Source organism: Lissotriton vulgaris, chromosome 1_1, assembly GCF_964263255.1.
Source record: "Lissotriton vulgaris chromosome 1_1, aLisVul1.2, whole genome shotgun sequence".
Classification (NCBI taxonomy): domain Eukaryota; kingdom Metazoa; phylum Chordata; class Amphibia; order Caudata; family Salamandridae; genus Lissotriton; species Lissotriton vulgaris.
This window is the reverse complement of record NC_141685.1, coordinates 533,022,785-533,037,629: the sequence shown is the minus strand read 5'-3', so window position 1 is coordinate 533,037,629 and position 14,845 is coordinate 533,022,785. Positions and strand designations below refer to the sequence as shown.

Genomic DNA, 14,845 nt, shown 5'->3' with positions numbered 1-14,845 from the left:
AAGCCAGCGTGGGTCATCAGTGTAGTAACAGGATCGGATTCCATTAAGGCTGGCTCTGCTAAATATAAAACTGGCACAAGTAAATGAAAACCAACTCCGGATATGCCGTTCAACGCCCAATAAATTATAGGAAAGGACGCATCCATTGTCTCCCTACACCATGTCAATAAAAGGTGTTGGTTTAGGCATTCTTTGTCCAAAGTGTAAAAAACATTTAAAGAGTACAGACTTTACACTTCAGCCATGAATTAAAAGAGAAAACTTCTTCTCGGATTCCCAACTTAATTATACGGCCAGAGGAGGCCATAAGCAATTTACTCTGAGTCCCGATCGCCACATTGATACCTGTGCCCAGGTGCCCGGCTGAGGTGGGTGGACAAGCAGCCATTAAACATGTTCACTTGTACCCTGTACAGAGCCTCTTACTCCAGCTCCACAGCAAGGGACCTTATTTTAAAAGGAAGCTCCTGCATGGTACTGCTCAAACCCATGCTAAACTGGCGCTCACCGTGGGCGAGGCTGCATGAGGAAGACTCACAGCCGAGGTCCAAAAACCACAACCATAACAGTTCTTTTAATGGGTCAGAATCCACTCCCTCCCAATATAAAGTGGTCACTGTTTCAGAATTCATAACTGGATAGACTACTTTTAATATGCTATAATCAGATGCCCATTATGCTATTAGAGAGATGTGAACTGCTCTTACAGAAATTGCTCCAATAGCATATAGACCATGTTCTGTTAGATGTGAACACAAAGTGGGGTTGGATCAAGGATTTTTCCACTCTAAGCAAAGTGATATTTTTCCACACTCTTTTACTCGAAATATTCTGCAATTGATTCATTTGGGGGCATCCTGACACCCTTACACCGTTTGTTGATTTGAATTGTTCTATTTGTATTGTATGCAGGATAAAGTCATCTATGATCTGGCATACGGGGAAAGGGATATCACAGTAAACATACAAGAAACAAGCACCATATGAGATAATCAAAGATATTCCTGAAGTTAAAAGGTCGTAAAAGCTTTGGTAAAGACTCCACTAGAAGATTTTACTAGGAAGATTGTTCTGTAGTGGACACAGTAGGCACAAAAATTGTCTATGGTTCTGTGATTTAAATGGAGAGAGCAGCTGTGTCAACAGATGTTTACCTGCAGGGTGTAGTGGTTGACTTTCTGAGAAGGGGCGGAGGAAGACAATCCAGGTACTTACAAGTTAAGTGCAGAACTCTAAGAAACTAGTCAATGCTTAGCATGCAACCAGTACAGATTCCCAAAGAACTGGCACAGAGTCATACTTACGGAAGCTGAAAAATAACTGAAGAGCTGCACTCTGAGGAGGGGCATTTAATTCAACTGAACGTCTGGAAGGCTAGCAGCAAGGGCCTGTGCACAACCCAGTCAATGTGTGTCCCTACAGAAGATGACTCTGCTCTGTCGGTGTTTATATGGAAACGTGTATACAGTGGATCTTTGAATAACAACCTGCATGGGCGTCAAGGACTTTCAATCCGAGACCCAATGACAGACAAGATGTAATGCTGTATTTAGATCTTGGCAGATGGTCTGCTAGTCTGTCGGGGGAGTGAGTTGGCTGCCATGGTCTTTACCAGCTCAGCAGAGGACTGTCCGCCCTGTCTAGAGTTCTTCACCTGCCTGCCATGGATTTGTGCACTGCGAAGGGAGCCGCAGCTGCTGATGCTGCAATACCTTTACAGCACTTACGGTATGCCAAGAGTACACCATGTTTAAAGTGCACACTCTGCAATCTTTTCTGTTTAGAGGAAACAAGCTCCCAAATGGGGAATGTCTTGCTCTAAGCAAAAAATACATGTCTCCAACGTGCAGGCAGAATTCTCCCTGTGCACAGGAGCCATTCTATGTCCCTCAAAACACCACTTGGGGAATGGGCTGCCAGGTCTGAGGTTTACACTAGCAGATCCAGCAGATGCTCCTCCAGTGTAAACCTGGCACTTCTCCTGGCTCTAAACAGAACAGGGGAGCCACAAGTTTTGGGGTGCAGGTACACCGCCTATTTACTATCATGCTCTTGCTCCGACAAACTCTAAATGAGGCCCTTACTACTTTACTTCAGTGACGAGCATCAGCATTAAACAATGTGGAAGGGGGTAGAGTAGATTTTGGGTTATCATATCAGCCACAAGAAACCTTAATTTTCAAATCATTGAGCTTGAGTCCACTTGCTCTGAGCCAGTTTCCTCTGTTTTTCTGTTGCTAAGAAAAGATCAGAATGAACATCTCTGACAAATGGACAAAACAGCATTGAATCTCCATAAGAATGGAAAAAGAAAATGTTCACCAGGAATCAAAGAGAGATATTAAACAGTAGTGGAGTAAGAGAATAATCCCGAGGAACATCATATGTATTCTGCTTAACATTAAACATAAGCCTATTTTTCCCTTTTCCTTCTTCTTTGATAAACAAAGTACACAAACACTCTAGAGCAATTCCTAAGACACGGGTTAATGAAGCAGACAGCCCGAGAGCGAATTGCAGACCTTTATATTGAAGGCTGCTTGACGGTCCAGCACAATTGACAAAGACCAGGACAATTTTCGGCAACGTCAAGTAGATCACCCCATTTGTTTAGGAAGGTCTTCTTCGTACGATCTAGAAAACCATGACCAGCAATGGTAGAGTAGCAATAGATCCAAAGTTGTTTAGAACTATGGGACACTGGGTAGATTTTTTTATCTAGAGGATTACAATTGAAAGCTCAAGAGCATCAGGAATAAAATTGACATCACAGATCGATGAAGAAGGGGAGAGAAAATCTCAAGAAACTCATTTTAAAAAGAGAGATCTATAAAGTTCCTATAGAACACATTAACAAATGCTTCAGTAAAAATCGTGCACTTTTCTTGAAAGGGAAGGTTTTGAAATGTAGACATGGAGACAAAATACATGGGAGGCCATCAATGGACAAATACATTTTAGAAGCCCATAAACCACATTGGCCGAATGTGCAGAAGGTACTCATTCAGGGCCATATTTATGGCCTGGTTTGCGTCGCTCTTGCGCCACACAACATGGTGCAAGAGCGGTGCAAACCGCAAGTCATATTTTTTAATCCACCAAAGCCATTTTGCGTGGCATTGAGTGGCTGGAATAAAGCAATGCAGTCCAAATCGCTGTGTTGTGTTACTATGCTCTGGGTAGACATTCCATGGGCATTGCCTGGGTGCTTAAGAGAATTTAGGTGCACACAACTCATATAACTACCTATAGATGTGCTCGCTCTTCAACAAAGTGCTACAGGGGGTTACTGAGCTGTCCACATTTTTAGGAGGGCTTCATTTGTGTGTCTGTTGACCTTATGATGTCTGTACTGTAATTCATAAAAGGGAATATGGATCCTTTTGCCTGTGGACTTCTTTGGACGAAATGACTCGAAGTCTTTGAACATTCCATCAAAGGAGGTTCATCATTATGAAAGATATTCCCTTTTAAATAGAGAAAGGAACACCAATTGCATCCATTTCTTGTGTATTTTCTAACTTCCTGAATTTCTTAACTATTTAGGGATATGCCCGTCATCAGTGGTAAACTCATCGCTGTCCTGCAACAACAACTCTGCCTCCTTCTGGTGGAGTGAGCACTACAGAGCCGCCTCATACCGGTTGACAGTGGGAGAAAGTGGGTCTCAGTTCTGCGAAACAGCAGGTCTATCCTGCAGCATCGCAGACCTCCCCTGCGGGCAGCTTCTTAACGTCACCTGGGAAGCACTCGATGCTGGGGCAGCCATTGTGGAGTCAACTAATACAAAGATACAAACAGGTAATATGTTTAGACTTGACAGATTGTCTAAGTATTGCCCACTGAGAGCTAGATTTAACATTGATTGGTTTAGATTGTAGGGGTTGACTTCTTGTTGCAAACCTTGATGAACCATCAATTATTTTAGGGGAATAAAATCATATTCTGAAAACCCAGCATATTCCAATATAAAGTGACCCAATAGAAAACCAAAACTCAAAAAGCATGATGCACTCATCAAAGGAGGTCCTACATTTCTTATGTGAGCTGTTTTCCCTATCCCTGAATGTAACTGTCCCATCTCCATTGCAGCGATTCTGACGCAGTGAGTGCACTCGAAAAAGGAATACCCCATTCCAACACTCCTTCACCATCAACCACCATCCGCCTGGCCCACCTAGTGCCACTCAGGTTGTGCTTTCTAGATATGCTTAGCCATTATTCACTTCAAAACCATACAATTATTCAGACCTTATGTATCATCCAACATCTGCAACTTTTGGCGTCCGCATAACTTCCCCCCTACTAAACTAACTCATCGATGCACCTCTCAGGAAGAACAATATTTAGCAAAAACATGCGGCCATTATCCAGGTACTAAGTAACCCTAACACAAATAGCAATATGTTGGTGAAAGTCCGGCCTTCATTTGATCTCCAGTGCACAGCCAAATCACTTGCAAAAGTGGTCGCCTTACAGCTGTACAGCCACCCCAAATGCAATAGTCTCCTGAAATATTACCATTCTGGCTTCTCGCGTCACTAAGGAACCAAACCATCCTAATGGGTATTTAGGAAATGGGGCGTACAGCCAGATAGCAGAACGAGACCTGTGACCTCCATTCATCCATAGACGTAGTTGATCATGGAATCTTTGAGATTGGGCTGTGTTCCTCCAGTGTCAGTTCCTGGCATTCGCTGCCTTGACGACAAGTATGCTCCAATATTAAATCATGACCATCACTCCTTTCGCTCTCATAATTGTCTAAGTTTTCATTCTTTTTTCTTACTATCATGAAAGCAGTGGCCCAAGAATTACATGTTTGTCTGACACTTGCATGCATTATCCTTAATACTAATTGGAAGTGCCTTATATCGTTCTTGCTTTCCATTAATGTGCACAAGATCTGCACTTGAAACCCTGTATAAAGTGGAATAAGTCATTCATGACTATGCCATTGACACAGCTGCATACATCTGCACAGAGGTATGTGACTTATCTGCTTATTCTCAAATCAGGAGGATGTTTTAAGATCACAACCTCCAACCTTTTCATGAGCTGGACTCACCTTTGTAGTTTATGTTAATGTTTTGCAAATGGTTTTGTATATTCTGCATACTGATATATTTGGTGATTGCTAATTATGATCTTGTTTAAACAGCTCCATGCCCTCCCACTAGTCTTTTGCTCGACCTTCTCTGCCCAACCAACATGGCCACGGCCTCATGGAGCCATTTTGGTGATGTGCTGTCGTTCAGCGTGTTAGCGAACTCAACGGATGGGCATTTTGTGACCTGTAACAGCACCCACACCACCTGCGAGCTGAACTCTTTCCAGTGCGGCCTCACCTACTCCTTGTCAGTCACAGCCACCGACGCCAAGTGCCACAGTACCTCAAGCGATGCATTATTTTTTGACACAGGTACTCAAAAGAGGGTAATTTCTGTCAAGCTTTTACTTTACTTTCACATTCAACATGCCTAAAAATTCACGAATAGCTGGGGGGATTCAGACTCAGTCAGTGTTGGACCAAAAAGGTTGAAATGAAAAAAGGACTCAATGCCTGTCCTTGCATTATGCACAGCACAGCTTCAGAGACGGTAAGAGTGGTGTCGCAAATATGACAGCTGGTTTGGTAGAAATAAAAAGAGCATGTCATTTCACAAGTCAACTTCGACAAAATAGAGGAATCTCAGGTGGGTGACAAGCCACTCATACTTTCTTTTATGCAGGTAATAAGAAGAATAGCAGGAGGGTGCTTGATGGTCAAGAGAAAAGCAGTTATTGCCTTTCAATGCTGGTGCGGCTAAAATGCATTCATATGAATGTCCAGTGGGGTTGGTGATGAGTGTCTCACGTCATATGTTAATGGACAGGTGACTTAGAGATTCTCCCCCGCCCCCTAACCTAAGACCATTTCAGGCTCTGACATGTCTGGGGATCTGCCAGTTTACTCCACCACTGCAGTGGTACAAGAATACTCAAAGGACCTACCTGGGAAACTGGGTACTGCTCACTTCAAGGAGTAATTGTACATGGTTATAGATAGGTATGACATGATGCTATCAAGTCACGAAAATGTGAGGGTGAGTGTAAATGACATCATAGACCCATTGACATCTGAAGGTATCAGAGGAGTTGAACATTTGTCCCATTCAGAGCCTCTTAAAAACATCTTATTTGCTGTTGCAGGATTAGGGAAAAGGCAAGGTGATGAAACTATAGAAGATAAATATGGCCACAAAGGATATTTTAATGTTTTGCTTTCATGGCCCCTGGGACCAGAGGAAGCAAAGCAGTGACAGGGCCAAAACAAATGCCAACCTGTAGTAGTAGCTGCCACTTCTGGCGGTCCCTAAAATCGTCCATGTCTGGAAGGACTGAGTGTGCTGTGTGTTCTTGGATTTGGAGATCAGCCTCTTGATTGTGTGTGCTGTGGGCTTTCATGGTCAAAAGGGGTGGTATGAGTGACATAGGGAGTCAGATGTGAGGATGAGGGCAAGACGATTTTCTTACTTGTCGGTGGGGGAAGGTGGGTGTTCGTCTGAACGGTCTGGAGAGGTTGAGCAGAGAATGAGTGCTGGTGGTAATTATTCAGACTGAGATTTAGGTCACCTAGGATGATGTGGAATGCTGTGTATAATGTAAGGTCCAAGACTCTATGAAACTTCGGAAATAACTTGGCCATTGTTCCTGAGGGCGGGGCGGGAGGGGTATTTTATATTTTTGCAATGTACCCCTTATCTCTTGCCTCCCTAGGAAAAGATATGGTAATGTCAGGTTATAGGCCTGGCCCTGAGTGAAGGTAAATAGAAACAGTGTGAACTCTTATCTTCCAAAGTTCACAGGCACAGATGGCACAGTTCATATGTGTCAACCTGACAGATTGTATGATGACCCGTTGATCTTTAACTAACCAAGGGGTGACTACTGAGGATACATTGCTTTCCATCTCCAGGATTCAGAATAGTTACCTCTGGTACAGGCATTTAGTAATACCTGTCACAGTGGTTGTGGTAGCAGACCCATTGAGCTAAAAATCGAAATGGGTCGCGGATGACCAGTAACCCACATGCCATTGAAACAAGTAGTTGTTGTACCGAGTGCTATAAGTTATCGGTGAGTAGGGCCTTAAGTGGGTTATAAAACCTTGGAGGGGGGGGTGGTCTCTCTAAGGGGCAAAACCTATGTAAGAAAGGGCTTGGCTTAAATAAGTAAGATAAAAAAAACTCTGCTGCCTGACTGGTGTTTTTCTGCCTCTTTCTGTTATTGCATCCAGATATACAGTAGAACAGCTGGCATGCACTTAAAACAAGCCCAGACTATTGGCTTTATCAATTGTCGTTAGCTGCAGAAGACGAACGAGTAACAACAATGCCTTTGTAGTAAATAATAGTGAAAATACCAGTAATTATGATACTGTGAAATAACTATACCAGTCCATTAGAAACGTTAAATATAACTCTTTGTAAAATACTTAATTGTATTAATGGTGGGCTTGAAACAATGTCTAGAAGCTGGTACTACTTGGCAGCAGCTGCCAAGCAGCAGCTTTATCACTGCAGATCTGTTGAAATTAGAGCCTGCGCTCTGCCCTTCACCCCTCCTGCCCCGCTGCAGATCCCCACGGCGCGTGCTATCAGGGCACCGGCAGGTGGCCCAATCTTCTGATGAGCTCCTTTGTGGCATAACCAAGGAGTCTCTCCAGGGTTTCATCAAAGGCTGGTAATGGCTGGTTGTGCCACCGAATGAAGACTTCTTCTTATGCCCAGAGGGAGGGCAAAAATGAAGAGCACAATAGGGACCTATGGGTTTCAGCACTGTTTTTTAGAACTAAGCACGGGCGGGACCCGGCCCACTTAAAGACCTACTGGTGATTATCTGCCTCCCCGACTATAATTAAACTGTAGGGGTGGCAGCATATTGTCTGCAAATTTCTAGGAACAGATGGTTCTGTCATGCATGGCTTCCATAGGAGGGCTCTATCGTCTATATCAGATTCTAAATCTGATAATTCATTGCTAAGAAGTAGCAACAGTTGGTAACAAAACTCCTTACCCAGTGTTGCTACATCATACCAGCCTTCTATACCATGTGGACCGGGCTCTCTGAGAGCCTATCAGTGAAGCACTGCCTGCCTGCTTTGAGTGAATGCAGAAAGCACAGCTGCTGGAGGGAGAAGGAATACAGGGAAGGTGGTGGGGGTTGGTAAAGGATGGAAGGAAAACTGTTTTTTCACATTTGGGATAGGGTGGAGAGGCCATGTTATATAGGGCTCCCCCATTACTCCTTTGCCTCAGCCGATAAGTTATAAGTAGGGGCAGATGATTTTGGGGTCCATACATAGCAACCATTTATAGATGGGTAACTGAATAGCTGGTATGTCTTTCACCTCTGGGTTGTCAGTGACACAATAAGCAACTCAAGCTTTGCTTTTGCTGTCAATTGGATGTTGCTCAGAACCCCTCAGTGGAAAAACATCCTTGTAACTCACAGTTGTCCATCTACAATTCTATATTTCATGGTCAGTTTTAGTAGTACAGTACTGAAAATAACATTTCTCTTTTTTATTTCCAGCCCCGTGTCCACCTGCAGTTGTCAGTGGTCATGTAGATTGTGCATCCAATAATGTCTCAATCACTTGGGATCAGAGTGACAGAGCCAACGCCTATCAAGCTTCTGTCACTGACATCCTTGATAACAGTAAGGTTTTCACGTGCAACTCCACGGACACCAATTGCGATGTTGACGCGCTGCCGTGTGGCAAAAAATACTTCATTACCATCAAAGCGTTGCATGAGGACTGTGGCGGCAGCAACAGCAACCCTGTAGAGATTGAAACAGGTAGGTTTCAAACTAGTTTTAATGTTCAAATTCCATGGCTTCTGGCCATGAAGAGTTTACATTTTCTAGCCTATGATAGGCACCGTCTTTGTTTTTATCCTATATTTTGTTTCCATTGTATAACATTGTGTTACATACTAAAATCTGAATCACATCTAAACGTAAAAGCGGAGCATACATTTTAACACAAATGATTTTTGTTGCACCTATCATACGTATGCATGTTTGGTGGGGGATTGCAGGTAAGTACTCAACTAGACGTCTTAGTATTGGTAAAGTTGGACTGCGCCAGACAAACCATCCAGAGATGAATCCATAAACTAAATGTCAAGACTCTACGAAAGAGGATATGTATCTCCAAGACAACACATTTAAAATGTTCTCCCAAAATTCAAGTTTTTTCCATCTCCAAATTCTAGATTAGACCATTTCTTTAACTGACACCATTCAAAAGAAGAGAATGTGATGGCCTTGGCCGGGCTTTTTGCTGTGCTTTGGCCAGGAAGCATTTTTCTGGGTCAAAAAAAGCACGAAGCAGAATGAGAAGCACTCTTTTTTGGGAGGAAGAATGGACTGTGGGCATCGCAACCCACCAATCATGGTTAACATATGGTGGAAGATCTACTTAACATTTGGGTATCTATGTGAAAGATTTCAGGCCCAGATATGACATGGGAAACTGTTTAGGGGGTCTTCGGTTAGATTAAGTATGTCTTCACTCCCGTTGTCGGCTGTGAGTGACAGCTCAATTGGAAGATCTATGCCATATTTAAGGAGACTGAAAGGCATTTTAAAGAAGGCCCTAACTGAGGGTACATGTATGCTGTTGGTGTCAGACACCTGGTGAATGGTTATAACCCTGCTTCATACCACTGCACATACTGGCTGTGTGGTTCTGAATATATGCCTCCCTAACAAATAGCCAGGTACCTGAAACGTGTTAATCACCCGGCTGACATAGGTGCTTTCAGCTGAATGCTGGTACTGCACAGCTGTCTGATAGCCAAATATCAACAACACCAATTGGGCACCTTCATATTAACTTTGATATCTCCTGCTGATACACCTAAATCATTGACACCACATGTACTGCTCACCTACATTTATATACAGCGACGATGGAAACCCTATTTAAGACCATTGTAAAATTCACCATTTCTTGGTGAAAAATCCATTAGTTCTAATAGATTTTTAAGTACTACAACTTTGCCCTCAGTCCTCTGCACATGCTCTCTGTAGGAAATTGAGTTATTAGTTAAAGGGACAGGTACACACCTCATGTAATAACCACAGACCTTGTGAGAGTGAACCTGAGCTCATCACCCTGTAGGCATGGCACAGAACACAAAGATGTAAATTAGAGATAATGTGTAAAGTATTAATGCAGTAGTACAACAGTAGTAAAGTTGAAATGTAAACAATAATATCCCAAAATTAATTAGAATAATAGAGTACAATTTAATAAACAAATTGACACCAAAATGACAAAAATTCATTATGAGAACCAGAGATATGATTTTATGGTTTCAAGTAGAAAAAGCGGCAAGAAGCACAAAGTGCTAATGATAGTCAATAGTCGTGGGAGAACCAGACTTAGGTGCAATTTGACTCTGACTGTGACAGAGTGCACGTTGGATGCACTAATCAGGTTTGCCTTGGTCAAAGACTTTACCTCATGACTTCATTCCTATAATTTCCAATCCACCACAGGAGTACACTTCTAAAGCCCCAAGGACCTTAAGGGAGGCACTTAGAGACTCACAGGGTGGCAGGCAGAGTCCAGTCCAGGTTGCCACTGATCAGCTGGGCAGTTGAAGGAAAGGCCTCTTGGAGTATGGTGTATCCCTGTAGCTCGAACTGGAGGTCAACCTATTGACATCTTATGATCCTTGGAGTCCAATTCTTTGTCCTGGGGACAGGAGGGAAGCAGGTTGAGTATTATTGGCTCTTTTCAGGTCCCAGACAGCAGGTACAGCCTCTTATGATCTTCTACAGGTCAGGGAGTGTTTTGAAGTGTGTGTGTGGAGATGCCACATTTATGATTGGCATGAGCTTATGGGTGATTATGACTCCTGGAGATACCCTAACCAATGGAGTTAGGGTTCCTGGGGCTTACCCTTCACACTTTGCTCATTCTTAAGATGGCCGTGGTCTTCGGCCACACTACGCTTGGGCCCTGAGTCTGGTAGTGTGTGTAGAGAGTATACTATGGTAACCCTAGTGTCCTCCCACATCTAACACTAAAACACAGTTTTAGGCAGTCCCATGTACCCCCAACAAACTCACTGACAGACAACTGGTGGAAGAAAGGTGAGTTTTCAGCAACTAGACAATAGATACATGCAAATTGTTTTGGCATGCTGTTTCCCTCCTTTGAAGTGTCATATGAAGACCCCAGCAGACCTGTCAGGCAGGTGAAAGTCAAACAGACGCAGACTGTGATAGAGGCTGGTCTGGGCTGAGAAAACAAAAGAAGTGTGCCGTTTTGGGTTTAGTTACATCTGCTTGTGACAGGGTAGACATCTTTGAAGTTAATCAAGTCTTTAGGCCCATCCCGCAGGCCACCAAGCCAAGGGCTCAAGAACACTCCCTCACACTCAAGGCATTTTGTCCCTGTCCTGGAAGCAAGTTCACAACTCATTCATGCCTATTTGGAATGCTATTTACTGGATGGCAGAAGTTAGAGAGCAAAATGCATATTTAGCTTCCAGGGACGGCAGGCAGGGCAAAGGTAACTTCCTAAAAATAATCTTTCCAAAATATTTATTGCAAATCCAACTTGGCCTTAAAATAAATATGTAAAAAAATGTATTTGTAGTTGTTTTGCAGGCAAAGATAACATGTATTAAACCTAATATTGTATCCCAGGGCTTACCCATGCAACATCCTACCCTGTTACTGTGAAAATAGCCTTTAGGGATTTTCACTGTAAAGACATGTTTAACATTAAACGTTTACATGTCCTACTTTTAAATACATGCACTCTGCCGTATGGGCAATAAGGGCTACATAGAGGGACCAATATTTAAAAGGAAGGTTTAATCCTGTCAAAAGGGGTTATTTGGACATGGTGAATTTGGTTGGCACATTGAATTCTGTAGCGCACTGGTAGCATTTAATTTACAGGCCCTGCCCACACTTGGTACCATACACTAGGGACTTATGTGTAAATTAATTGTGCCAATCTGGGCTATACACATTTTACCATATTGAAAGGAGGAGCTTAGGTACTTTACACCTGGTTAGCAGGGGAAAATGCACAGAGTTTTATAGCCAGTAAAAAAGGGGTTCAGCAAAAATGCAAACAAAATTGGTGTGACCCGGCAGGAAGGGCACATTTCCAAAACTCCCCCACCAATGGTAGTCATGCCAACTGGCAAAGAGTGAACAACCTCTACCAAACCCCAAGGCCCAAGAGGCAAAACGGCCCAGGGAAGGAGTGTTTGTCCCCAATCTCTCTAATGAAGACCTGCAAAAGTAACTCCTGAAACTCTGGCAAGCATTGAGGACTTTCCTGCCTACACCAGGAATTCCGAACTATACATTAACCTCTACAATCTATTTACAAGGTTGTGTTCATTCATGCCTACCTAATCCAGCTACAAGCTACAAATGATTGAGTGGGGTCTTGCTATTTGGTGCTAATTTTCCAATCTATTCACTCATTAGTTCCCAGCAATCCTCACATCAACTTCTGTGCCAACCATAAACATTTGAAAGTTGTGCGAACTACTGGGAGAACATAACTAATTTGACGGGAGTATGGGCAGATTCTGCACTAATCCTCTTGACCACAAAGCATTTTACTCGGGTACTTCCACCTGTGTTGGAAAAAGAGAGGGCAGAGTAAGAGTGGTTTTTCAAATAAGTGTTGTAACTTGATGTCATCGAAAGCCAAGCATCTCCAACAGTGGCTAGAAAGTCACAGAAGTATTTTTTTCTTCTTACATGTCCTAAATGTGATGGGAGAAGTGTACACAGACTATATAAAGCCCAAACATTCTTTTAATTCCAGCGGAGACAATGCAGTCATCAATTATTAAAGTTTGCACAGGCGCTCACGCGATGTTGAACATATAAAGTCACAAGCGGGGTAAAAAGCTGCCTGCTATTTGAAGTCTTTACTGTTTGGGGCCACCTTCATCATCTACCCACCTTGGATTTCGACCCCAGGGAGGTATTTGCTTTGCAAACTTGTCACCCTGCTGCACCCGCGGATAAGGCCAATGCAGGGTGTGACCGCTGGCGACTAAGAGTGCCATATTCTTCTGCTTGTCCTCCTGCTGATGCTGATTATTGCGATGGTGTCCCGCTGCGTGGGACGTGCCCTGGCAGAGCTCGGCCGTCTTGTGCCCGTCAGTGCCAGTAAGAGGCATGGCAGGGCCACCCCCCTTGACCCTGCAGGCGAGTATCCCTGCTATCCTGGGATTCAACACCTCGTACCCATCATCTAAGGTACTTTTGTATTCGACTTTTAACCCAAACTTTCCCTTGAAAAGGCTGTTTTAGTTGGCTTTATTGTACTGCACCTCAGTGTTTCGAACTGCCCTTTGTTTTAAATGTTCAGATTGGGCATTCACCTCATCAATACCCCCGATTACGCTGGGAGGAAAATCCTTTTAAAACAAAGACTCTTCTGGGATCGTGTGACTCTTTCCCCACTGTACAAATGTGTGTGATGAAAAGTTTTTTCTTTCTGTGAGACAATGGGCAAAAGTAAAGCCCAGAATGGGGTTTCTAGGAAGACCCTTGCCAAAACACAGTCCCCCTGCACAACTAGTAACAATGTCATGGACAGGATTGACACTGTGCTATAGGAATGCAAGGAAATTATAAACAACCCATTCTCCCCCTCCCTCAACGTTTCAAATGCCTCAATTCCAATCTCACCCGAGATATCACCTATCCCCCTTAAAAAGAAAAGATCCCACAAAGGAACAGTCGCTCTGGCACTCGCAGCGTTGTAGGCAATAGCAGTGCAGGAGGTAGCGAGGAGCCGCAGTTCCATGATTCTGAGCAGCCTCTAGACCCCCAGGTGGTTAGCTAGCTCGAGTGCCATAACAGGTATGCTGCCCTATCTACAGTAGAAAACATAGCAAAGGCCGAAAGTGTGATGATGTAGGATGTCCCTAAGGAAGAAGTTTTATCCCTGTTTCAAAGCTTAAGGGGCACGATGGAGGGTCTCAAGGAGGTGGCAGCGGCCCAGAGAAAAGTGGCGGCGGATTTAGAAAAAAGGATGGCAAAAGATTTAGTACAGAGTACAGAAAATCAAGCAAAGGTGATAGAAGATAGATTTTCTTCATGATAATGGCCGACAGCCCAGTGGTGCATGCATTTCAATCACTTACCCAAAATAGCCACTGATCTCCCCTTGCCCCTACATTGCCCCCAGACAAAATCAGTGGGACTGCTGGACCCTAGGATTGGCTCCAAGAAGAGGGCACAGGTAGAGCAGAGGGGGAGGCACTAATAGTTGGGACCGCCTTGTGCAATCTCCCTTGCCCTAGGTCCCTTGTCTTGTCCCATGCCCAATGTTTGGTTAGTGAAGGCCCAACTAATGATCTGTGTGTAACCTCCAGCTGTCTTAGATAATGACAGTGGGGGACTGAGGAGGGAGGTTCGTACCAGCAATAGAATTATCCAAGAGGCACATGGGAGTGCGATCCTGCACCGGTGCCCTAATCCTAAGAACCTTTAGCAAACCAGACTCAGATAAAAAATCCTGATTTAGAATTTAGCAGGGATTTCAAGGATGCTGCTGGAGTAAGAGTTGGGAAAATGTATAGATTTTTATGGTGTGTGCCTGTTCCAGGAAATATGGAGTTTGACGCCCATACACAGGAGTGGGTTAACTGCCCATTGTTAAAATACGGTTAAGAAAGGGAAAAGGAGACTATCCAGGGTCTTAGTGATTTGGGTGAAAATTTCGCTATAATGTAAAATCAAAGTTGCCTCTGTAGATTCCCCAGATATTTTGGCAGTCGATCCTGCCTTTCAGTCC

At 43.6% G+C, this 14,845-nt stretch overlaps 1 protein-coding gene across 1 annotated transcript in view; it reads left to right on the top strand.

Annotated features, from left to right (window-relative positions):
• LOC147747432 (uncharacterized) overlaps window positions 1-14,845 on the top strand; it is a 342,871-nt gene that overhangs the window by 193,015 nt on the left and 135,011 nt on the right. The window contains exons 35-37 of the mRNA XM_086953898.1: window positions 3,547-3,801; window positions 5,162-5,422; window positions 8,578-8,844. Coding sequence (XP_086810024.1) covers window positions 3,547-3,801; window positions 5,162-5,422; window positions 8,578-8,844 — 783 coding nt within the window. The remainder of the gene's footprint in view (window positions 1-3,546; window positions 3,802-5,161; window positions 5,423-8,577; window positions 8,845-14,845) is intronic.